Source organism: Gossypium hirsutum, chromosome A09, assembly GCF_007990345.1.
Source record: "Gossypium hirsutum isolate 1008001.06 chromosome A09, Gossypium_hirsutum_v2.1, whole genome shotgun sequence".
Classification (NCBI taxonomy): domain Eukaryota; kingdom Viridiplantae; phylum Streptophyta; class Magnoliopsida; order Malvales; family Malvaceae; genus Gossypium; species Gossypium hirsutum.
Window position 1 is genome coordinate 71,509,424 of NC_053432.1, and position 26,364 is coordinate 71,535,787.

General features: G+C 30.0%; 2 protein-coding genes, 1 long non-coding RNA gene and 1 pseudogene across 3 annotated transcripts; all 4 read right to left on the bottom strand.

Moving 5' to 3' along the window:
- Positions 1–650: 650 nt before the first annotated feature.
- Positions 651–1,508, bottom strand: LOC107889504 (late embryogenesis abundant protein D-113-like). The gene is made up of 2 exons (XM_016813952.2): positions 1,363–1,508; positions 651–1,265 (listed from the first exon to the last, which is right to left on the bottom strand). The coding sequence occupies exons 1-2, from the start codon at positions 1,435–1,437 to the stop codon at positions 843–845; spliced, it is 498 nt and encodes a 165-aa protein (XP_016669441.1). The 5' UTR covers positions 1,438–1,508; the 3' UTR covers positions 651–842.
- Positions 1,509–10,650: 9,142 nt separating this feature from the next.
- Positions 10,651–11,562, bottom strand: LOC107889503 (uncharacterized). The gene is made up of 2 exons (XR_001681760.2): positions 11,229–11,562; positions 10,651–10,941 (listed from the first exon to the last, which is right to left on the bottom strand). It is a non-coding gene; the product is annotated as an uncharacterized lncRNA (long non-coding RNA).
- A 6,697-nt stretch (positions 11,563–18,259) lies between these two features.
- On the bottom strand, positions 18,260–24,112 carry LOC107889502 (probable plastid-lipid-associated protein 13, chloroplastic). Its single transcript, XM_016813951.2, has 7 exons — positions 23,715–24,112; positions 23,185–23,306; positions 23,023–23,106; positions 22,842–22,938; positions 21,254–21,470; positions 19,700–19,752; positions 18,260–18,523 (listed from the first exon to the last, which is right to left on the bottom strand). Exons 1-7 carry the CDS (start codon positions 23,958–23,960, stop codon positions 18,428–18,430), a joined length of 915 nt encoding a protein of 304 aa, XP_016669440.1. The 5' UTR covers positions 23,961–24,112; the 3' UTR covers positions 18,260–18,427.
- Positions 24,113–24,362: 250 nt separating this feature from the next.
- Positions 24,363–25,303, bottom strand: LOC121206036 (protein BRASSINAZOLE-RESISTANT 2-like; annotated as a pseudogene).
- Between the last annotated feature and the right edge of the window lie 1,061 nt (positions 25,304–26,364).

Below are 26,364 nucleotides of genomic sequence, written 5' to 3' on the forward strand. Positions count from 1 at the left end.
TAAAGTCCCAATTAGAAAAAATAAGAATTGGAGTAATTCATAAGTAACTACACCGAATTTAATTTTTAAAAAATATTTTTATATACGTTATAGAACTAACACAATTATAAAAAGAATTATAACATTATATTATAAGATTATTTTGTAAAGTTCCTAAAAGAATTTTTATTTACATATTACAAAAGTATTCTAATATATTAATTTTAGGAATATAACTTATTTACATTTTCATATTCATAAAAAAATTTATAGTGCTTTTAATATCAACATAAAAAATGACAAAAAAATATATATTATCTATAATAAAAAATTCGAACAATTTACAAAATCTTTTTTTTATTTATAGAAGTTTAACTTATTATAAAAAATATAACTTAAAATGTTTTTTTCTTCGTTATAATTGTGAAATTATATGTAAAAGAATCAAATATTGAACTAGTAATTCTCATTTCAATTTAATTTTATAGTTTTAATATTTTTTTATATTTCCAAATTTAAAATTTACTATGATACAAATATCATTATTGATATTAAAAAATTGTAACGCAACAAAGTATAAGGTATTAGTCACGAGATATGTGTCTCGTGCTTTTTCTCCACAAGATGTCTTGAATATAAAAAGGTTTTTAACTGATGATCACATTTCTTTATTTTTCTCTAATTATTCCCAACTTTTATTGATTTATAGAACTGCCCTGGCTAACCCTATAACATTACAACAGGACCAAACTTCTTTTTATATGGTACAACAGTACGATCTTGAAAAAGAAAAAAGTAGAAGCAAACAAACAACAAACACAGACTCAAGGCAGTAGCAGAGCACAAAAACTCGCTCCTTTCATTTAATAGGATCGATAATAAGGATCATCCTGGGTACCTCCGCGGGTGTTCCTTCTAGTCCCAGCATTGTTAGACGCCGCATTTGGGAAGTCTTGGTTCCCCGTTGTACCGTAAGCACCCTCTGTATCTCCGCCAAACCCCATACTGCTGAGGTCATCTTGCCTGCCTGTATCATACCCACTACCTGCGGTGGGGTACCCACGGTTGTCATGTCCACCGGTACCGCCATAGCCACCAGTGTCGCCTATGTTGTACCCAGCTGTGGTGTAGCCAGTGCCACCAATACCACCACCACCAGCATGGCCAGCTGTGGCGTTATGATGGCGGGCCTCTTGTTTCCTCAGCTCTGCATCTTCTTGTCTCTCTTCTTTCCTTTCCCTCGCCATCTCTTTCTCATTAGGGTCTCTTGTCTTCATTTGGTCCACCTAAACACATCATCCATTTCAATAAATTCTCAAAGTACATATCAACAAATATAATGCCTTTAGAAAAAGTAGTTGAAAGGGTAACAAAGATATTAACCTTTTCCTGCATGGAGGCCTTGGCCTTCTCCATGCCGGCCTTAGCAGAGGCAGCAGCATCCTTCATTGACTGCATCTTCAATATTTAGTGAAAGGGTTTTCAGGGTATATTTGCTTGCTGATGAAGTTGATGCTCGAACTCCAAAATTCTTGCCATTAAATAGGACCCAAATGATAGTTGCTCAGCTGCCACGTATACAAGTAAATCTGACACGTATGCTCCTTGGATCATTGAATTGCTTACACGTTTCAGCCATATGGCAAACATGTAAGGCTTAGGATGTTTGTTTAAGTATTTTAATCAATTAGACAGGTAAATCCAAGACAAGATAAGATAAGGTGGCGACACGAAGCCGGTAGCTGCTGTCGGCTATGGATTGTTCACCGCATCCACGCAGAGCCTTGACATTAAGAAATACGTTTTACTATTTTTAGAATAAATATCACTTAACTTTCGGGTTAATTAGATAAAAAAAGATTAATTTAAAAGTTAATTATGAATTTAGATTTTTTTTTGTCATTTAAGAAAATAGGTGCATTTGGGAGAAAGAAACATAAAATACGTGTAGGAAACGTTTTTTGTTTCTAAAAAAAAAAAATTTTGTGTTGAGTGTTGGAAATTTGAGGAGAAAAATTTATTTGTGTTTGTGTTTGAGATAGGCATTATGATAATTTTAAGGTATGTTTGAGTTCACGGTGATGCAATGACGCTCAAAGACTCACACATTTCATGCTACCGTGTGCAGATGAAACCATCACCTTAGAAGCTCATCACATTTCAACTCAGGCTCCTAGTTCATGGTGTCTACACAGTCACAAGTTGAAGTATAGCTAGAGCTCTCAGTTGACGTTGGTTAAACGATCACAAGTTGATGTATAACTTAGGCCTAAGTTGGCGGTAGTTATGTGGTGATGGGTTCAAATTGCATGATATCAAAAGAGGATACTTTATAAATCTCATACATAAGTTTGAGACCATCATAGGGAAAACCAAAAGGGTTTTTCAGTATAATCAACTTATTATTTTTCTTCATCTCCACCAAAGGTAGTATCTTTAACCTCATTGTCCATAACCTGTGACAGTGTTGGGTGCAAGAAGACTTTCAGGGGGGAGGAATGATTGTGACGGTGGAGAAAAAGCTGAAACTCGAGTTGGAGCAGCAACGATTGTAATTCTTAATGAGTTCCTTAATCACAGCAATCACTGCCGCCTCGACTCCTGTTTCAAACAATGATGTCTACTTTGATGGAGATGGAGAAAAATAATAAATTGATTATACTGGAAAGCCCTATTTTTCCCCGATGATTATGATCTCAAACTTATGTATGAGGTTTATAAAACATTCTCTTCCGATGGCATGAAACTTGAACCCGTGACTACATAACCATTGTCAACTGGAGCCCGAGTTATACTTGAATCTGTGATTGCATAACCACCGTCAATTGAGAGCCTGAGTTGCAATGCAACATCTTCTAAGGTAGTGGTTCTATACCCACACGACAAATGAAATATGTAGGTCTCCAAGCGTCATTGCATCACCGTGAACTCAAACATACCTTAAAACTATCACAATGTCTCCTTCAAATACAAACAGAGTTTTCTTTCCAAATCTCCAACACCCAGCACACACACACACAAAAAAAAATTGGCAAGAAGAAAACGCTTATTAATTGCATGATGCATTTCTTTTTCTTTCTCCAAAATTAGCCTATATCTCTAAATTTGAGAAAAAAATGATCTAAATCCTTAATTAATTTTAAAAATAGTCTTTCTATAATATACAAATACATATATATTAGATATATGTGTATAGATATAAATCTTTTAGCATTTAGAATATATTTAAACTTGACAATATATATGGTTCCATTTAGAAGTGTTTATGGGTCTAGTTTAGATATGAACTTAACACATTTTATATTTATCTAACTTTGGTCTGATTTAAAACATGAGCTTAAAATTTTACCAAACTTAAACTCAACTCATATTTTAAATTAATTTAATTTTTTTGTATCAAATATTTTTATTTAAACCTTCCTAAAATTTAAATGAATCTTTGATGGACTTTTGAGCTTAAATAGGTAGCTCAACCCAATACAAATCTAGCTCCACCGCTAACTAAGGCAAAATCTTGACTAGTTAAATGAAATAATTCTATATTTAGTTCCTCTAATAAATATTATTAATTTAATTTAATTTATTTACCAATTTAAATATTCATAAAAATTAATAATTCAATTTAAATTTTTTAATACTAAAATTTTGAATAATGCATTTTTAGTTTTATAATTTTATATCGACTCCATAACATAAAGATGATGACTTCGCCTTTCATTTCATAATAGCAAGAGGATATTTAATGGAACGAAATTAAATTAAACAAAAATATTAAAAATCAATATTTATATTACACCAAATTAAATAAAACATATTACGATACGATGCATAAAATTTGAATGTTTTTATGTATATATACATCCATCGTAATAAAATATACATAAATAGATGATGTTTCTTAAAAGACAAAGTAATTAATTTCCTTGAAGTTGATATGAGTATCAATTTGGATAAATTTCATTAAAATTTTTAAGGAAAAAAGGTTTTGATCTATGTCCTTAATCTTGATATTACAATGAAAATGATCAGAAATAGCCCAAAATAGAAAATATATAAATAAGAGAGGGGAGAGGCAACTCTCTTGAAGCTTGATGATCATTTTTTTTTTAATCGCCAAAGCTTTTGGTCAACTTGCTGCAGTTGGAAACCTAATGATTGATATTGATTTTTAATCATGTACTCAAAGTACCAAAAGTTTTTAATTTTGAGAGCATTTCTACTGTTTTCTATTATTATATTTTTATCAACTTTGAATTTATTGTTGAGTATTATCTATTTTGAAATTGTTGAAATATCATTCATAGATAGTTAACCGGTCTCTGAACAATCGAAAGTATTGTTTTGATGTTGGAGTTTGTTCTCAATATTCTCAAAGTGATGTGAACTGTTCATAGAAGAGTATCTTGTTTGGTGAAGATACAACACATTGGAAAGAAGTGTTAATATTGTGTATACTATTAATTATGTAACATGTGATAGAGAGATTTGAACCACTTAAAAACAATATACTTGCAAATATTATAAAATCAATGAATAATTCCTACAACTAAATAAATATGTAATAAACAAAATCAATAAATTTTACAGATAATATCTGGCATAATAAATTTAAATTAAAAACCTACAGATAATTGTTATATATTGGGTGCATTAAACTAAAACATCATTAGCATTTCCTATACATAAAAAAACTGCATATCTCGATAAATGCAAACCAAATGATAAGAAAATCTTAATTGATATTCAGAGAGATGAATTAAAAGAATATTCTATAAAATATAAATACGATTTTTTAAATAAACATTTAACGAGTGTTTATAAATATTTTATTAATCTAAATAAGCTAATCCAGTTTTGGTGGGGGACCATTCAAGGTTTTCTTCATTACCTTGTTGAATCTCTTCCATTTTATCAGACTTTCCACTTTTCTTTTCTTTTTTTTTTTTAGAGGTTACAAGTTCAAAAAAATTTCCCAATCTCTCCCTATATAAATACAATCCCTCTCAAGTCTAAACAAATACACCTACTGTGCCCCCCATCTATTCTTTCAAGCATGGAGAATTTGATGATGAAGAAACAAACCAGAATGTCTCGTTCAACACCACTATCCATTCACAAGGATTCACAAATAATATCAAAAGGCAAAGCCCAAGATACGCATAATTCACTTATTTGCCCCACAGATCATTAAGACCGATGTGGCAAACTTCAGACAACTGGTGCAGACACTCACTGGGAAACCACCTCAAGAAAAGGGTTCCAAAGATGAGAAAATGGAGCTGAGAACTGGGTTGCTTGCAGGCTTGGAAACAATAGAAAGGGTGAAGGAAGAAGATGAAGGTATGTGGGGTAATACTGGGGAGAATTCAGGTGGTTTCTTGACTGGTTTTGGAGATTTGGATGGATTTATTCAAGAGTACCTGAATTTCCTTTGGACCCTTGTCATCTCATGCATGGATTTCATGAACCTCAACTTGCATAGATTGATTCTTTACTTTGTGTGTGCCAAGGGAAGGGGAAGGGATTGTCTAAGCCCGCAATACTATTTTATTTTTCACTGCTGGCTAGTTAACACAAATGAATGTCTGGGTCATTAATGAAGATTATTATTATTATTATTATTATTATTATTATTAAGATAGAGTTTTAACTGAATTTTTATGAATCTTTTTGTGTCTCTCTAAGCTAATTATATTTGTGTAAATACAAGAGATTAAACTTAATTTCTGAGATAATTTCTTATTTTTGCAATGAGATTTCTTCTTATATTTTTCTTTATGCCAATTTTGGATGTAATACAACCAATCTTCTCTTCATTTTAATTTAATTAATTAAAGAGATATATAGTTTGCTTCTGTTCATATGGAATGTGCAATCGCATTTTGTCTTAACCCATTACTTTGGGAATAAAATAGAAGTTCGGCTGACAACGTGCAAAACCAGACCTGTTGTATGTTTTATTTATTTATTTTTTCTATTAATTGATAAATGTCTTACTTGCTTTGCAAGTGTTTAATTTAATATATCATTTTATCCTTCAATGTCTCCTCACATTAATATTGTAATTAGTGTAACATAATATTTTTTATTCCATTGATTGAATATAATTAAAATATATTAATTTATTTAATAATTTAAATATTTTAATAAACAATATAATTATAGTTGATGTAATTAATACAAAGTAATATTATTTAAAATATAGTACTAATAAAAAAATCTTAATAGTTATTAAAACTTTTGCAAAAATTATAAAAAATAATAATAATATATCTTCACTATTCAATTTTTTTTCTTTAACAATCAATAAACGGATCATAATCATTTTCAGATAATATATTAGAAATATAGATTATATTATAAAAATCATTATCGTTAAATTTTTATTATATGAATAATTATAATTTACTACTTAATAACAGAACTAATAAAATTTTGATGATAGCTTCGAAAGGAAAGATAATTACTAAAATCCTTAATAAATCATTTACTAGTTGAACTCCACAATTTTTTAAATTGCTAATATAAGTTATGTATCTTGATATTTAAAGATAAAATTACTATTTTTAAGATTAATTTTATAAAAGTTAATTGTTAATGTTTTAGGTTTGATTTTTATGATTTTATGAATAAAATAATTTAGTGTTAATTATGAATTTTTTTAATTTTTATATTTAAATTTTCTTTTGGGGAATGAAATTTTATTATAAAAAAATTAATTATAGATGCATCCAAGCTCCCATGAAGACGTTTCAAAAAATTGGGTACTACTTTTGTTATTAACATCTATTTTAACTAAACTGTTAACTTTTTTTATTGAAATATCTAGAAATGTGCTAAATCGATCATTGAGTCAAATATTTGATTGACTTATAGTATCATGACTATAATTTCTTTTTCAATTTACTGGGTTCATTTAATAAAATTTAATTATTAATCTTATTAATTAATTATGATTTTTTATTAAACAAATTTTAAAACTTAAATTGAATTTTACACGTTAATAGTGTTACTTTTGAGTACCAAAATATATAATATTTACTAAATTTAAATATCATATTAGACTAAAAAATTAAAAGTAACATATTAAAAAGGTGTCAATATTAAGTATCATGTATTAACCCTTACTAAAAACATGAAATGATTAAAGGTGATAAGCAACCAATCTGGAGTTTATATTTTAAAACCATAGCATAAGCAATTACTTTGCTTTTCTCAAAAATTTTAAAAAAATATGTTAAAATATTTATTCCGTCTCTTTCAATTTTGATATTTATTAAATTAGTCTGTTTAAAAAAATAGAGCAATTTAATTTCTATAAATGTCGAAAGTGAGCAAATGAAAACAATTAATACGTCGATCATTTTTTTTTCAATTTATCTTACTTTTGATTAGTATAATAGCAATTTTAGCGTTTAATATTTACATATTCTATCAGTTTGACCCTAATTCTAAAAGAATTCAATAAATTTAACTCTCAACATTTACACATTCAACCAATTTGATCCTAATTCTAAAAAAAAAATCTAAAACAAAATGTATAAAAATTATTCAAAATGAATATATATATAAATTAAAATTAGAGATATATATTAAAAATTTAAAAATTCTCAAAATTAAAAAATGCAAAAATGACGTGCAATGGTTATATTCTCAAAATGAGGTCCTACACGCTGCCTACACAACCAATCTCCTCCACACATCAACACACGCCACCATGCGCTAGTAAATCCTATACCAACGTTAACTATTGATTCAATGGATTCAACAACTTTGACCCGATATACTTCGGTTCAATCTATATATTTTGACTACGGTTTGACATGATTCGGTCCATCTTAACCCGATTCAACCCGATTCAATCCAGCTTAACCTGGTTCAAACAAGATCCATCATCTTTAACTTGATTTACCTTATTTGGACTATTTTAACGCAATTAAAATCAATATGATCCCAGGATCATTTGATTCCATATGGTTAGCTTCGTCTGACTGTATGAGTAAACTTGATTTAACTTTATCAATCGGCCAAGTTTGACTTTAACTTTATGAGTTAATTTCATGGGCTTTATGGTTTCGGGTTTTCTTGAAAAGTGTTGGATTACTCTAATAAAATCTATTGGTTCATGCATCATTGGGTTGGACTTTAACAATTCATCAAATAATGTGTGATTTTGCAGGTTTTTAAATATATGAAAATTAACTAAAAGCTCAAAAATTAACTCGCTTTCTTGAAAATATGAATTTTAGAAATTTTATGGATGTGATAATTAAATTTATTATTCCTCCAGCCATCCAATTCCGAAAAAAGACTCATAATAATAAAAATTCATCAAAAATCACAAAATTTATCATAAAATTATCCTAAAATTAATAATATGCATAAATAAATTAAAAACCTCAAATCAATTTTAAATAGATTTAATTATTTTTTAATTTTAATATTAAAATTGCATAATCAACAATTCATAGAAAATCAAATATACTAAGCAAAAAATTTAACCATGCTCTGATACCACATGTAAGATACTAAAATTAACTTGATAGATCTACATACATAATAAACAAAAATAATAGTTAAAAATTAAACATTAATATTTTCAACAATTGTTCTTAAGATCAAGTCATATGTGAAAACGATAAACAATAAATAATATAACCTCCAACCACAATGCCTAATAGTCATAGAATTCGTATGCTTAAAAAATCTTTAAATAAATTACCATCAGAGAATAGATGAAATTAGTTGAAAAATTGTGTCTATTAGAGACCTCTAGAAAGTTCTCAACTCTATGCTTAAAGAATCTTCCAATTAATCACAATTCAAGTATAATTTTTAGAGAGAATGAAAGACTTAAGAAAAATGAAAATTTACCATCAAACTCAACTCTCTTATTTAAATTTTCATGTAACTAATATGGTCATTATCTAAATTAAAACAATCACTTAATAGTAGTTACCTAAAACACATTTTGATTTATTATAAAATTAAGGGCCACTAAAATATATAAAGTATTTATTTAATAATAAATATATATTATTTAAGTATTTAATTGAGTTGATGTTACAAATTAATTGAACACTAACTCAAATAAAATCTCTTACATTTGTATTACTTTATCAATAATTATTATTTAAAAAAAATTATTGCTCAAATACTTTTTATATATGTCTGTATGGATCATATGGTGAAATTTTTTTAAACTTTAAATACTGGTATGAGAATGCACCAAATAATTTATTAAAATGACCCAACATGGAAGGCAAAGGTTAGCATTGGTGCACCCTATATTTAAATCAACAATTTTGGTAAATTATATAATCAAATACCAATATTGATTTATATCCCTTCATCTCATTGCATATTAATTACACCACCAACCCCAATTTCTTGTTTTAATAAGAAAATTCTCATTTCATCCTTTTCCTTTCTTCAATCCATTTTCAAACAAATAACAATTTCAATATTTAGCAATTAAAAGGACCAAAACGTAAATAGATATTACTTTAATTCGAATTTTTTATCTTAAAATCAATTTGGACCAAGAATAAGTTATAGAGAAATTCCGAATAATTATAATTAGAATCAAGCATTACAAAATACAACAAACTGATCATTGAAATATATATACTCAGTGGCGGAGCCAAGGTGGGCTGGCACTGGCCCCGGTCCCCCCTAAATTGGAATAATTTTAATTTAGGTTCTTTATAATTTATAAAATTTTAAATTAATAATGATGAAACTACACTTTTGCCTCTCAAAAATTATAAAAATATAAATTATTAGAATGGTGAAATTGTATTTTTACTATCATAAAAATATAAAATTTAATTCTGCCCCCTAAAAATAGTTTTTTGCATCCGCCATTGTATATACTATACTTAAAACGCTGATTGAATTAGTGTTATGAATCTAATAGAAATGAATCAATTTAAAGTTATTAAAAAAATCATACTTTATTTTTTATAAAAAGAATTTATGTTATTAATAAGAATACATTATTTTTAAATAAAACCATAATAAAAACCAATATAATGAGATATGAATATAAAACACTATAATTTTGAGATTCATTTCAACTAAAAATTTATTTAATTTCCATATAAAAATATTGTAATCTAATTGTTTTCAAGCCACTTGTTTTGGATGTTATTAGAAAATGAAAATCCCAGTTTGCTATTTGCCACAGAGTTGTAGATTAGATAAGATGAAATTAAACCCTATAACATATGTTGTCCATTTCCCACGCAATTCGCAGTCCAATCCACAGCCAAACATTTTTAAATATCATTTTCATTTAAACTCTCCACCCAACGGCTTGCGTTAAACCCTACCTACATCTCGATTGATTTTATTTTATTTTTTTATTTAAAATAATAAATTATTAAAAATATTTGGTACGGAGTAAAATTTTCAAGTAGAATATTTTAAAATAAATTACAAAAAATATATATGTCAATTGTTAAAATCATTTATAAAATAAAAAATACACTATTAATATATCAAATGCTCACCGTTTATTTAAATAATCATAAGTATTTTTAACACAAAAACAAAATTTTATTCTTGATTTGTCCATAAACTTTATTTTAGTCTAGAGATTAATTTTTATTATCATTTAATTATAAAATTAAATTTATGAGTTTTTTTTTATAAGTTAAAGATTAATAATGTAATGCCAATTTTTGGCCCAGATAAATAAAAAATAACAAAACTCAACACAATAAAAAAGAGTCCAAAATAAATAGCCCATTTACAATATTAGACAGCCTAATTTATATCAAACCCTAGCCCAAATAACAGTCCACTTGCTTAAGGTTTTTCAGCAGCAAACCCCTCCCCAAGATGCAGCCACCAAAGTTCAGCCGCATGCCTCCTCTGCCCTTGGCCATCACGATCGCCACCACCACTATTCGGGGCACCAACCACCGGCCCTCCATGCGCCTGACACTCATCTGTCACCTGCAAAGAAAGATTCGCACGCAAGCAGTAAAAACGAGGAAGAAAACGACAAAAAAGGGAATAAATCATCTTGTAATTGGCTTTAAAAGCCAGAATCTCATCTTGGTAACCGGGGGGATTCAATATACAAAAATTGTATCACGAATTTTAGCAAATCAAAAGCAAAAAAAACACATAAAAAAGGTTGAATTTTATTTCCTTTTTTCGTTTCTTTATTTTTTATTTTCCTTTTTTGTTCAAAAAATCAGTTTTAAAACAAAAATAAAAAAAGAAGAAAGGGGACTTACCTAAACTTCGGAGCCGCGACATCGGAGCCCTACTCCGTCATTGAAATCGGCTCTCAAAAAGAAAAATGGGGGTCTCTCCCTTCAGATTTTCTGGCTAAGAAAATAGGGCCTTCAGGCGCCCCCAAAATCGAGGTCAAAAGACCCCATTCAAGCAACCCCGACCACCACCTACGGTGGCTCCATGGCGACGGCAATGATGGGTATAAACCCTAGTAAAAGGGGAAATGAGGGAGAGAGAACTAAGGAACTCTCTGTTTTTTTTTTTTGCTTTTCAAAATGGGGGCTGGAAACACAAAATAAAAAAGAAGGGTTTTAATTTATTTGAAAAAAAAAGGCCTGCACTTTAACCCGTTTAACAGGCCTAACATGTGCCTTTTAATTGAAAATGGGGGAATTGTCCATTAGGTCCTTCCCATTTGCGCAAACATTCAATCATGCCACATTTATTTCACTTCCTTTTTAATTTGGCTTTGAAACTTACGCATATTAGCAATTCGGTCCCATTTCTTTTTATTTTATTATTTTCGCCCCGAATTTCTGTCTAGAGTTCAAATTAGCCCCTTTTCGTCCTTTTCTTTTCTTTTATATTTTATTTTATTATTTGATATTATGGTATTATAATTGTATTTTATTTTCTTGCATATTATTTGCTATTATTATTATCACCTTCATTCCATTATTATTATTGCTATTGCTATGTTTTTTGTTGTTTATATTTTTATTTATATTATTAGTATATTGTTATTCCTTAGTTTATTATTATTATATCATTTTTTATGTATTTATCTACACTATTATTATTATTATTATTGTATTTATTTTTGAAATCATCATGCATTTTAAATTATTACCAATTTTAAATATTTTATATATATCATTTCATTTAATCATCATATGTAGTATTTATTTTTAGATTCTTATACGTATCTTGGTATTTTAGATTATTACATGTATACCTATATATATATATATCTTTTATTTTAAACATTTTTCTATGCATTATCTTACATCAAATTTATTTTTTTTTTTCACGTTATTCTTTCTAAATATTTTATATGTCATTTGAACTAAATTCTATTTTAAAATTTTTATATATTACTTAGTTACATTATTTTATATGAAAATTATTTTAAACTCTTTTATTATTTATTGTAAACCTTTATTATTATTAATTTTAAGACTATATAGGTATTTATTAAAAAAAATATTATTTTGGATTTATATATATTTTTATTTTTGAACAATATTTATTTAAAATTTTTCTTTTACACATTTTAAGCTCTTTGGTAAATTATTTTAAAGTGTTCTTGTTTTTTTTTTTGTATTATTCATCTTATTTCATTTAACATATTGTTTATTTGAAGTTTGCTTTATATAGGTTACTTTATTTTATGCCCAAAATATTATATATATTAATTATTATAAATTGTTTTATATTCTTTACTTTAAATTGCCTTTTTATTTTAAAATTGTTTTATGTATTATTTATTTAAAACTGCCTTATTATTTTGAATTGTTTTATGCCACATTTTTTAGAGCTCAATTTATTTATTTTTATTTATCACCCATTATAAGTTATTTCCTTATACTATTACATATTTTATACTTATATATACATATATATATATATATGTATGCATCATTTGATCTAAAATTTTTGTAAATAAACGTATCATCTTTCCTTAAATCATTTTATATATTATTGATTTTAAAGATCCATTTTTCACTTTATTTACTTTTAAAACTTAGTTATTATCATGTTAAATAGTTTTTATATTTTATTCGTTTTAATTTGCTTTATACTATATATTTTTAGATTATCACATATGTTATTTCATTTATTTGTTTATTTATTTCTTTCTCCTTGATTACTAATATTAACATTTAAATAATGCATGTTGAGTGATTATTGTTATTGCGTGTACCTTAATTCATTCACTTGCATATTTATATTTGTCGTACATTTGTGATGTTATTCTTGTATTATTATTTCATGGTCTATACTCCCTTTCATTTTGTTTCGTTTAAATCATATCGTGCATCTACCTCAAATGTATTTGTCCAAACATGGACCGTTTTAATCCAAACAAATGATACACGTCGCTTAAGTATCACACTTGCTATGGTTTTAAAAACAAAAATTTCAAAATAAGGCAATGTTTCGCATTTTAGAACATCTAGAAATTGTGCCCTAACTTACAGGGTTTCGATTTTCTCATTGGTTTTAAATGGCAAAGTATCCTTTTGAGTTTTAAAATACACGAAATTCTAATTAAAATTAAAGATACACCTATTCTCGAGAATTCATGGTATTAGTGTCCTAACTTACGGGATGTGATGCTCCGATATCTCGAGATAAGGAAATCTTTAAACAAATTGTTTTGAGCTAATTCAAAATTTTTAAAATCGATATTGATAGAAAAGATCATATTTCAAATTCATTCCCGATTTTTGATTTTCGACATTAAGACACTAACTAATCAATTCGGTACCAATTTTTGGGCGTGTCGGGGGCGCTAATCCTTCCTCGCACGTAACCGACTCCCGAATTTGTTCTCTTGGAATTCGTAGACCAAAATGCCGTTTTAGTAAACTAAAATTGTTTTATTAAAACAAAGGTGATCCGATCACACCAAATAAAGATCGGTGGTGACTCTCATTTTAATTTTTGTTTTCAAACAAAGTCGACCCCATCCTTCAAAAAATGGTTTCGACAAATAACTTATTAAAGTATAATTAAGATGTTAATGATTTTTTTAAGAAATTACAAGTAAATCAAAATTACAGTCACAAAAAAAGGTATAATGATAAATTTAACTTTTAATATTTATCTTTTTTGTCAATTTGACTTTTATTTTTATTTAGTTAAATTTGATTTTTAACCTTTAAAAAGAGTCAAATTGCTTTTCTTTAATAGAAATATTGACAAATTTTCTTTTTAATGATATTGACACAGTATCCTGCGTGATAGCCCATGTGCATTTCAAGTTGATATGACATTATTTGCCTTATATACCATGTCAGCAAAAAATTTAAAATATGAAAGTTTAAAAAACTAAAAAAAGCCTAGAAAAATTATAAAATTTTCTTAAAATGCAATAAAATTAGAATGAAATTGCGGGTTGCCATGTTTAAAAATTAATATTTTTGTTAGTATTTCTATTGAAAAATGAAATCGGCTCTTTTTCAAAAGATTGATAGTCAAATTTGACTCTTTCTGAAAGGTTGTGGTAAAAAAAAAAAGGGGGCCAAATTGACAAAAAAATGTACACATTAAGGGCTAAATTTAGGATTATGCCAAAAAATACTTCTAAATAACTATAATTATATTTAACCATTGTAAAGCACTATGAGACTAAAATTGGGATATATTCACACCTAGACAAAGCACACACATAAAATTTAAACCAAAATACAATATAAACTGAGAATTCACATATGATTTATACAAGATGAGTCTCAAATTTGGAATCTCAAAATTTTCTAGACCTCAACCTTACTATTAAACTTAATGACTAATTTAAAGGTAGAAGACGTATGATTTATTATTTATATAAAATTGTTCAAGATAGAATAGGGAAGGAGGAAGATGACGGCTCACAGGGAAGGAGGAGGAAGATGACGGCTCACATGGTAGAGGTGTGTTAAGTCACTTGAGACAAAAGTTGAACAGGGTAAGACATAATAATAATAATAGGTTCAAGAGAAGGATTCTTAAAACCAAGAAAAGATATTTTATAGACGAGATTGGTTGCCTTCTTACCCTCAAGCCTCAAAACGTGTCCATGCTAATCTTGTCATGGTTAACTCTTTAGGGAACATGATAGATTTCTAGCGAGGTGATGGGGTTGATGGATTTGGTGATCTAGTTACAATTGGTTAGTTGTAGGCTTAATGAAGTTCTATGTGTGCTTCATGCGTTGAGGAAGCTCAATAACTATATTTAAGAAGGTAAACTAGAGGTGTTCCATGTATCGACCATGCACCTGTTGGCAAGGATCAAACCTAGCAGTACATGTGGTGGGAAGGAGTTGTGTGTTGCACACACATCATGTAATGGTGAGGACCTTGATTTTAGCGGCAAGGTGTGTCATTTGAATATTCGTTAGTTAATGAGATACTTACATATCTATTGTTAATAGGACATATGGACCAGCGAATCATATTTGCAGGGACACATTTGCATTTGGTTTGTTCTAAAAAAATGTCATTTTTTGCATTGTGGGAGTCTCTGCTTTTTGGTTTCATTTGGTAAGTTTTTTTTGTTGTCTGTTTTGTGTTTTAAGTAAAGTTAGTAACAATTTGTGTAGGAATAGTTAGAGGGGAAGAGGTGAGGATATTAAAACGGAAAAAGGTAAGGAGAAGTGATAAGTGCATAACTTTCTACTTATTTGTGAATTTTCTCGCATTGAATTATATTATTTATATTTTATTTATTATTGATTTAGGTAATAATTGAAAAAAAATAGAATTTAAAGTTTATTTTTGACAAGTTTATATGGTTTGAACTTTTAATAGTATTTTGGTTATAATTTAAGATACAAACCTTTGTTTTGAGACCATAATGTATCTATTCATAAGGAATTAAAAGATTTATCTAAAGTTATTTTATGGATGAAGCCAAAAAAAAAATCAGAAAGATGTTCCAAAATGGCCTGGAAGTTTGACATGAAAATAATCGAAAAACCTAAAAAAAAAATCTTTGTTTTATTTAATTAAGGGCGTTTTTGTATTTTCTCTATTCTATTATTTTTGCCATATAAATAGACATGATTAGGTTAAGATTAGAGAGGTTTAGACCTAGTCATTCTTAGTTTTATTTTGTTTTATTTATTTCATAGGTTTTTAAATCCTCTTTTCTAGTTGAAATAATATTTGAAGCTTGATTCTACAAGTTTGTGAGATGAAATTGCTTTTAATCTTCCTTTTCTCTTTAGTGTTTGTCTTTTGGTTTAATTACAATTATTTAGGTTTGTTAAATATTCAACCGATATTTGATAGTTTAGAATGATTGTTTTGCCAATTAGATAATTAGTCAATCAATTGATTTTGAATATTTGCGGTGATTACATGATTATTTGTGGAATGTGGACATGCAATTTAACTTAAATAAACTCTGATTGTGCATTTGTTGTTTGAATTGGGTCTATTTCGTTTTTAAGGCTACTGATAAATTAAATTCCTAATCAATCGTTATAAGGTTGTTTATTAGTAAGAAAAGTAATTAATGACAATTGTCTTGATTATCAAGAAGGTAAGAAGAAATTAACTTACTTGGCGGTCATCGATAACTATAGCCAATTTATTAAAGAATATTGAAATTTATCTTTGAATCAATAATCAAACAAAGAATTTACTTTGACTAGAGTTTTTCCTCATTGATTTTCTTATATTTTATTTTAGTATTTCATTTTACTTTTACTTTTAGTTTTTAATTCTAAAACCCCTTATTTATTTTTATTTTACTTGTTTGTTAAAGAAACAAATTTATAATTAATCTCTATGGACATGACCCTACTTGCCATTTTCTACTAATTCTTCTTTTTTAAGTAGGTTTTATTTTTGGCTACTTCGACGCTCGTACAAATTTTGGTGTCGTTGTCAAGGACCGCTGTTAATAACTTTATTTCTTTCTTTTCTTTTCTTTTCTTTTTTAAAAAAAACTATTTCCTTGCAACATCCTTTTAACTTCCGATCATGGTTGTATATTCACGATACTTCAAATTTAGTTAGGAGTATCCAAGCAGAGCGAATGAGGGAAATTCATCTTCTCTTGAAAATCGTCTTGATAGACTAATTACAATTGTTGAACAGATGACATTAGGATTTCCCAACATGTAAAAGTGTGTGGCATATGCACTAATTATATCTACCCAATCAATTCATACCCTATACTTCTTGAAGATACAAATGAACGTGTCGATACAATTGGAGGGTTTCCCAATTGGCCACAATGGAGATATAATCCCTATGCTAATACTTATAATCATGGATGAATAGATTATCCTGATTTTGGCTATGAACCAAGTCCGCATGCTTCTCCACAACCATCTTCTTCTAAGCCAAGTAAATCTCTTGAAGATTTAGTTGAGTCTCTCGCTAATACAATTCAATGTTCACAGGCAAACATGGAGAACCGTTTTCAGAACATAGAAAATCAAATCAATCAACTCGCGATTTTAGTGAGTAGATTAGAATCTCAAGAAGTTGAACAAGAGGTGCCCGCTCTCGAGTAATTAACTAACCAGCCTAATAACGAAGAATTGAAGTCATTCGTGATAGAAACTCCTTCCCAAAAAAGTTTCGTTGAACCCAAAAAGGATGAGGAAATTCTTAAGACTTTCGATAAAGTCAATAGAAAATAAAAGATGAAGCTACGAGGGAAGAGTTAAGAATGAAATAATAGTGCAAGATGATAGCTATTTTGTTGAGCTTATAGACATTCATGTAGTCTGTGTACTACAATCAATTGACTAAATTTATTTAAACCAACTTGCTTAACCCGTATTTACTGATTAACCATGAGGGGTGATGTGGTAGTTGTTCACATCATCCCTTTACAATGTGATCTAGGGTTTCTATCCTTGCTCATGGAAATAGATCACATTTCATGGCTAATCATTTACCTATTTGAAGAACACCCACAACAAGCGAATTAGTTATTACATTCGACAATAAATACCCTAATTATGACAAAAGAATACCTAATTGATCAAACTGTATATGATAAATTTATTAGATTAAACTTTGGACAATTTTAAAATCTCAATCTCATTTAAGCACAAGTTTTTAGATTAAATTTTATTTTGGTTTAAATCTTATAATATACATATTTCATGTAAATTTATTTTGATTTAACATTGCACATTAAATCAAAATTCGTGTGTTATTGATTTGTTTTGTATATAACATTGCTACATTGGTAATTTTCTAAGTTTTTATTTAAGCAACTTAAAAAATGTCGTATTTACCATTTTAAAAGATTTGATCATTATGTAAAAAACCCTAAAAGATTGACTGACCTCAACTTGTAGATCCAACAAAGGAAAGGGCTCAATTACAACATTATCAAACACAACGTAAACATCATTCAAGAATTTGATACACTATTTTACTATAATTTACATTTATGATCATGGAATCTTTTTGAACAAAATTATTTGGAGGGGGAAAACAAACAAACACAATCGTCGAACTCCTTAGCTCTCATATTCGGGGTTAGTTTCCGCCATACCAGATGAAGATGCCTCCAACCTCGTAAGAACTTCAGGTATTCCCGCAGTGTCCCTTATTATCTGGCATCATGAGAAACAACAACAATCATTGCTTTTGCTATGCCTATCGAAAAATTGACTAACATATAAATACAAATTCGCATTTTTATCGAAATTAAATAATTAATCAGCCAAAATTTACATAAATATATCATATTTTCAACCCTCTCCATAACATCCTTATTTGTCAGTCAAAATTTTAGATGTTACAGAGACGTGGCTGAGGGTGGCTTTTATAGAGAGTGCTGCCTGTACCCTAAAAGATGATTCTGACACATTGTCAAATTTATCACATACTATAGATATTAACAGCAGAGGCATCATTGTCAGTGCTGTAAATATACAGCAGACTCTTTGTATGTTATCTTCATTTTTCTTGAATTAGACATGTTCAAAAGGCCAGCACATTCAAACATTGGTAGGGGAATGGACCCTCAAAGAGTATGGGAAAACTTGGAACATAATTGAACATATTCGTGTCAACCACGTATTTGTATCCTATACACTATAGTCCAAGTAACAAAGGCATCTACCCCACAAAACTGAACTGAATATTTGAAGGTTGTTTCAGCAAAGTTAGCATTCTCAATCTACCATCTTAAGCTCCCGTGACAAGAATAGGAAAGTTTAGCAAGCTGATGGCATTGTAATTTATCAGCATACCTATCACAATGTCTAACAAAAGTCCTTTTGCTAAGGCATTAAAAAGAACAATGGCTACATGTAATATCAAGTGGAAAAATACAGCTCATATGAACTTGACTGAAGGAGCACAGGATCAGTTCGAAGGTGAATGAAGATCATCAAGAAGAAAGTCATAATAACATGTGGCAACCAAAAAAATATCAAAATACAGAAGATTAATCACATATAGGTAATATATAGTTGGGATATGATATACTAGGGTTGCGATAAGAACCCATTTTCTTTTCAAATAGCTGAACTCTACTTGATTCATTAGCTCCTCAAAATAAAAGATATCAATGGTATAATTTCCTTTTTCTCAAGGCATTAAATGACCATTTCAAACCTTTGGTTTTTGCATCAATTGCTAATTACATCCATGTGGTTAACTCATTATTTCATATGTTATTGCCAACTTTAACAATGAAGTATATAGAAAATTATCCGAAGGCCAAAAAGTGTAAAGATAATCATAAAATCAAAAGAAAGAGAGGAAAAAGTACATAAACTTACAAGGATCTCTTCATCCAAATAAGATATCATGAACAGTCTCTGGAATGTCCCACCTGGAAACACAAAGAAACTTCTGCTCAGATTCATGAAATGGTTGAATATCAAACAGAAAAGCTATATAATTTACCCATAACCATGTAAAATTTTACCCTTGACACATTAATCATCCAGTGCATGACAGCTGTTAAAATTGCTGCCGAAGTCATTAAGTGATGACAGAATTGGAACAGCATCCGTTTACGGAACTGATTCTCTGCCATCATTTTGGGAAATGATTTCATTCCAAATGCATTGGCACTACTCTTTGCTCATAAGTAACTATTTTATATATTTGAAGTAAGTTCACCTATTCTAAGTATACATTAAAGCAGGAGATTGTGCTACCCGGAGTGGATGGATAAGTTCACCACATCCTTAATTTGACTTTGCAAATTGCAGAATTTGGAAACTAGCGTCCCTCAAGGAAAGAAACATTCAAACAATCACCTCATTATATTTGTATGGCATTACTTTTACAACAGACACCTGGAAGAAACATGTTGCAAAAGTGGAAAGAAAACAGAATAGAAACAAGCTAGATATGGAGATCCAGAAAAACAATACGTTCATAATCTCTAACTTTGTTGTGGCTGCCCACCTTTCAGTTTTCCCAAACAACTGTTGGGCTACAAGAACTTATTCCACTTAAACAATGGATGGACTTGCCTCCTACCTACACCAACCAACCAAATGTTCAACTTCTTGACTGGGCAACATCCAAAGGGTTCCAAGAAGAGGGATGGTAACTGCCTAATATCTACAGGAATTCAGAAAAAAAAAGAAGATAAGGGAGACGGTAACCATCACAATTAGCTGGTAATGTTTTTCCTCACATGGTATGAATTAACCAAGTAAATTCATTATTTCTTTTGATAATCCACAACAAAACCATACAAGCTTGTATTTCTTTTTGATTGTCAGCATTATCTGGCCTTCTTATGCTGCAGCAGAAACAGAGCCAAAACCATCTCCTTCAATAACCTTTGCTAGAAGTGTATTGGTAATACTGAGATGTAGTTCAGTATTTTAAATTCTCGTGTTCTTCAGTCTCAAAAGAAAATTTACTATTTCATATAGCAACCTCTATAAAGATATCCAAATGATCAAACAGCTTTCTTTGCCAAAAAAATGCATCATAACTATTATAACTCTGGTAAGCACCTTCAAAGGCTAATGACCACGCTTTAAGTATAAGAAATGGTAAAAGAGAAGGGATATTTCAGAACTTTTCAGATAAATCAGAGCATGTCTATGGTACTATAACTGAGAATGTCATCTCATAGGTGAAAAAAGGGGCACTAATGTCTAGTATCCATGAAGATCAGCTATGGGCTTCGATATGTGTTCAGAAGAACATACTCGAGCATACTTTTTCTCATAATGTAACCCTAGATTAGATTTGAACTATGTTTTAGTGTTCATTTCAGCATGGTCTTGTGCGATAATGTACATTAACAGTGAATTCCTATCAGCCATATCATCTTAGGAGAAAATTGGAAAACATTGAATGCTTACTCAGAGGAACTCGTAGTCCATTGGCCACTGCATCCCTAATAGGAACTGGAAGTTGCTGGGCAGTAGTAAGAGCCTGACTATATGCACCTTTCAACTGCTCTGGTATTGTTTCTTCAACAATAGTTGGTGATTCAAATATCCCCTCAACATATTCTTCTTTCATCCTTAATGGTCCCTCCACAGACACCTTGGTGGAAAGAATAAATTTGCTTTCTATCTGCATTGCACCAGAGATAACCTTAGATCAGTTCAAATTTTTGTAATGATGAGAGCACTTCCTGGCACTCAAATAAAATACAATGAAAAAGTGGCTGTTTAATTAACTCTATGTAGAAGAAAGTTGTTTAATCAAAGCATAATTCTGGTCTAAATTCATACAGCAAGTTTAAAAACAGAAAACTCAAATGGTAAACGAGTAAAAACACTTGTTCCACACAATTTGAGAATTTCAAAGTTGCAGGTAATACAAGCCAGTGACAATACATATGAGAAACTAGCAGAGGGAATAGTTCCACTGGGAAGTCAGTGCAAAGGCTTGCAGTACGTACATGGATGGTCCAAGCTTATACCCTGCTTTTTTCACTCTTTGGAACATTATCTACAAATACGAATGGAGCAACCTTAACTCCACCAAGATTGAGTTGATCACAGTAAAAAAGAAACAGAGGCAACGATTCTAAAATTATCACCAGTTATTTAACTTTGATGGCAACAGAAATAAAAGAGAAACTTAATGTGGAATCTCTTGTACACAGCATCATTTCAATATTCACATAATGTTACCTAATTCATATAAATAAAAGGCCACCCCACCTTTCTAAACAGAAACATTTCAACCATAAGTAATGAAGTTGAGTGACAACAGCTTTTGACAGTGAGCAAGATCAAGCAAAATTTGTTAATACAAGTACTTCTAAATGGGAGGAAATTAGTCTGGTCTCAAATTACTTAATCTTATTCCCCAAATAATGACATCAGTGAAGGTTTAAGATGTACATCCATCCAGTTAAGAATAGAGGCAAAACATAATCTTTACCAACTTCCATAACAGTCAAGAAAAATACATTAATTATTCTTGTTTAGCTTAATACTAAGATATATCAAGAACAAGAAGCACATGGTAGATGTTGCATAGAAAAAATAGTAACTGAGACCACATAGTGATGTGGTTTGCTAAACATTTTTTTACTAGAATAGATTTAAATCAATTTGATTTAATTCACATCTGACCTATGCATAAAGCAGTAATAATAAGTTGTGCTATGTAACTAGACACAAGGGTAAGTATTGAATACAGTTATGTATCCAACATGGACACACTCTTCGGTTATAAGATTTTCCGAAATTTTGGAGGATCATCTCATGTCCAAATATGTGTCGGATAGAAGTGTCAAGCATAGGTACCTTAAGAAAAATGAAGAGTCCAAGTAACACAGGTGCTAGCATGATTAAATAAAGGAAGATGACAGCTGAAGATCACTATAAAGTTCAAGGTGAGCAGTTCATATAGAAGACCATCTTGATGCTTTATGACAAGTGACATTTATTTGTATAGGAGAGCATACAAAGTTGGTGGGGAAATATTTACCGAGTTAAGCAATTTTAAATGTGCAGCAACCTTTGCATATCCATCCTTAAGAAGCAAATTCATTTTTGACATTCTTGCCAAGGTAGAAGGAAATCTCCTGCAAAGTACAACGAAACACCAAGAAGATCAGCTGGCAGTCATCAGAAAGAAAGGAGATCATCAGCTTTCAGAAGATACTCACTCAAATACGACTCTAGCAGCAAAAAGCCCTGGGCTTCCAGATCCAAACCACTCAAAGTTCCATAGACCCTCCAGAAAGGGAGACCTGGAAAGCTATATAAACAAATAAAAGTCTTATGGAAAAGATGAACATGCAAATTTCGTTTTTTGACAAAGCACCTACGTTGTCGGCCTTGTTGTTGGATTGAGCCTCTCAAGACCTGTTATCCTCTCATTCACATCAATTCGTTGCATATCTGTTGTCTTTCCCGTGACTAATGCCTCGAAACCCCCAGCATCCTTAAACTGGAATAGTATTTAACAAAGTTAAGATGAAGGGCCAAACTTTAAGATGCATAATAAGAAAATACAGGTATATATTAGATAGAACCCTCAGAATTAATGATTGATACCTGAAATTTTATCTCACTCTAAATTTACCTTTTTATAGGTCCTGAAAAAAAAAGAAAAGAAAAAAAAAAGAGGCAATTTGTAGACAGAATCTAAGCACCTAAGCTGACTGCTTTGACTTGTAATTGAGGCAATTAGCCAATTACTTGTATTTTCTTTTTCTAGGAATCAAGATTTGGCCTTAACTGGAAATCAACTCAAAATTCTCGAATGAACCACTTCTTCTTTGGGCAATTTGTATAACTACAAAACTTATTAACAATTAAACTAGAGACAAGAAAATGTTAGTAAGGAGAAACTCACAGCAAGCAGAAGAGATTCCTTAGCAGAAAGTCGTTCCATATCTTTAGCATAAGTAGCCGGAGCTCCTCCCTGCACTGCTTGCTGAACCATTGCTCTACAGGACGTTCTACGACAGCTTATCCGGTCACCGGAGCTCCTCCGGTTACAGTCCGGCAGTCTAACGAAAGAAGCTCCCACCAAAGACGACGAAGAGAAGCTCGAACGCACAACCGAAATTGCAGGAAACGATCCCTGTAAAGAAGCCATTGGTGGAATGAAAATGTTTATTTGAGTTTTTTCTTCCGTTTTTGATTTGTTTATTGTGAGGAGCGAAGAGGGTCAATTTTGTGAAGCAGATTTTTATTTTGGCGTCTCTTATGACAGCTGCTTTTGGAATAATATAAATTTGGGTTTGTTGTGTAGGTTATATTTTAATTATTTATATTTGAGATGTTAGATTTTAATTATTTATATTATTATAATATAATATTTTAGTTATTAAATTATTAACGTTTAAAGGTAAGCTAACAAGTTATACTAAATTATTATTTTAAATAAAAAATTTAAGTTAAATTAGATAATTGATCTTTATATATTTTTTATTTTGAGTAATTTAATTTTTTTCTTTTATCTTTTTTAACTTTCTTTTTCTTTTCTTTATTTCCATCCTTTTCTGCTTCTTACCTAAAATTTTTTGGAGATTGGAAAAGAAAGTGGTGGTGTCACGATGGCACTATTAGAGATTTTGAGAGCAGGAAGAGATGAAGGAATGGCGCTTCGAAGGAAAGGAAGGAGACTGGACAGATTATTTGCATCAGCCCTAGTGGGAAGGGGGAAGGAAGAGGAGGAAGGACTAACTTGACATGAAAGAATTGGACTTGAACATGCAGAAGATAAGGGACTAAGATTTTGGGAAGAATATGGGGTAATTTTAGCTTAATTGCCTGCTATATCAATAGGAGGTGGCTTATATCCCAGAATAACAAAACCAATTAAAAACAAAATATAATCAACAAATCAATGCTCAAGAGGATTATATAGGAAAAATAGCAGTTGATCAATAAAACTTGTTCACGGTCCAGTTAATAAAGTTTCAGTTCCAACAGTTATCGTCTTTAAGTAAGAACTATTGTTTTCATGTATGACTTTCTATTGATTTTTCCAATATTCCAAGCAAACAAACATAAGTCAAATCAAACTGAAATAAAGCATATCAAGTAAAAAAAACTAGAAAGCATAACCAAATTAGAATTACTATGGGAATTAGATCCAACTAAATTACAACCAAAACAAAATGAGCATAGAAGGGAAAGAGTTACATATTGTTTGAACAGATCGACTATTTTGTGAGTAGTGAAAAGAAGAAGAGAAGGGTAAATTAGGTACATTTCGATAAGTGGTGCCATCATCTTCAACAACCCAACCTGCCTTGGCACAAAGAGCTTTGAGGACCTCATTGTTATTATAGTGCTTGGGCAGATTATAATTTCCTTGAGCTCTCGGCCCATTATATATCTTAGCAACGGTAGCTCTTCTCCCCTTCTCCCTCCTCCTGTTGTTCTCTCTCCCTCCCTCTACGATGGCTTCCTCTTTGATTTTGGTGTCAACATCAATGTCGCCCATTCATCTTACCAGTGTCGACTTACTCCAGAAGCAGCAGAAAAGAATGAAAAAAAAAAGAAAAGGAAAAAAGAACATAAAAGAAAAAAAATTAAATTGCTCAAAATAAAAAAATATATATATAGGGACAAGTTGTATAATTTAGCCTAAAATTTTTGTTTGAAATGATGATTTAATGTGACTTGTCAACTTACTATTACACCGTTAATGACAATTAATGGCTCAGTGATTAAAATGTTACAACACAATAACGCAAGTGACTAAAATGTAACATTTCAAACGAAATTGACTAAAATGTAACTTGAGGTAAATAAAAGTGGCTATTTGAGTAGTTTTCCCTAAAAATTTAACTATTTAGAATTAAAATTTAGGTTAAACTAGATATTTAATCATTTATATGTGATAAAAATTACTTTTTCATTATTAAACTTTAAAAAGTTTGCTACTTTTTGAATTGTTAGAAGGGTGAAAAATAGAAAGTTACAAAATATAATTTTTCTTTTCATAATGTTTGGTAGGGATGATGAAAAAAATAGAAGAAAATTACCTAACTTCTAAATATTCTTAAAAAATAAAACTTCAAAATGTTGGAAAAGATTGAACATGACAAATCTAAAAAATGCTGCTTATTAGAAGCATTTTCCTAAAAAATCTGAATAGTTTTTAAAAATCGCTTCTTGTTAGAAACCTTTTTCAAAAATAATTTCGGATGTGATGTCTGAATTTTATTCGTGATTCTCGGGCTCGATAATTTTGAGTTTCGGGTTAGGATTCAAAGGGGTTGAAAATGCGAGAGAAGAAAACACCTCATTTAGGGCGCGCTTCTGTGTTCCTACTGCCATCTCAATTGAAAACGCCTTCTACAGGAGGCATTTTCAACCCTAACCATAACAGAGAATCCCGTGAAAAAATTTCGAAACATGGGAATCCCGAGATAAATTTCAAACATCCCATCTTGGGAATCCCGGCGGTCATGGGTTCCCACATAAAATTTTTTAATTTTTCCCCCGGTTGCCTATATAAAGGGAGGTTTTGCTCCTCCTTACTCCAT

Excerpts from the sequence above, each read along its gene's own strand:
- LOC107889504 (XM_016813952.2), bottom strand. The coding sequence starts at position 1,437 with ATGCAGTCAATGAAGGATGCTGCTGCCTCTGCTAAGGCCGGCATGGAG. Across the intron at positions 1,266-1,362 it reads AGGCCTCCATGCAGGAAAAG|GTGGACCAAATGAAGACAAG; the intron begins GTTAATATCTTT and ends TGATGTGTTTAG.
- LOC107889502 (XM_016813951.2), bottom strand. The coding sequence starts at position 23,960 with ATGGCTTCTTTACAGGGATCGTTTCCTGCAATTTCGGTTGTGCGTTCG. Across the intron at positions 23,307-23,714 it reads AGGAATCTCTTCTGCTTGCT|TTTAAGGATGCTGGGGGTTT; the intron begins GTGAGTTTCTCC and ends ATACTATTCCAG. Across the intron at positions 18,524-19,699 it reads ATTTGGATGAAGAGATCCTT|ATAATAAGGGACACTGCGGG; the intron begins GTAAGTTTATGT and ends TCATGATGCCAG.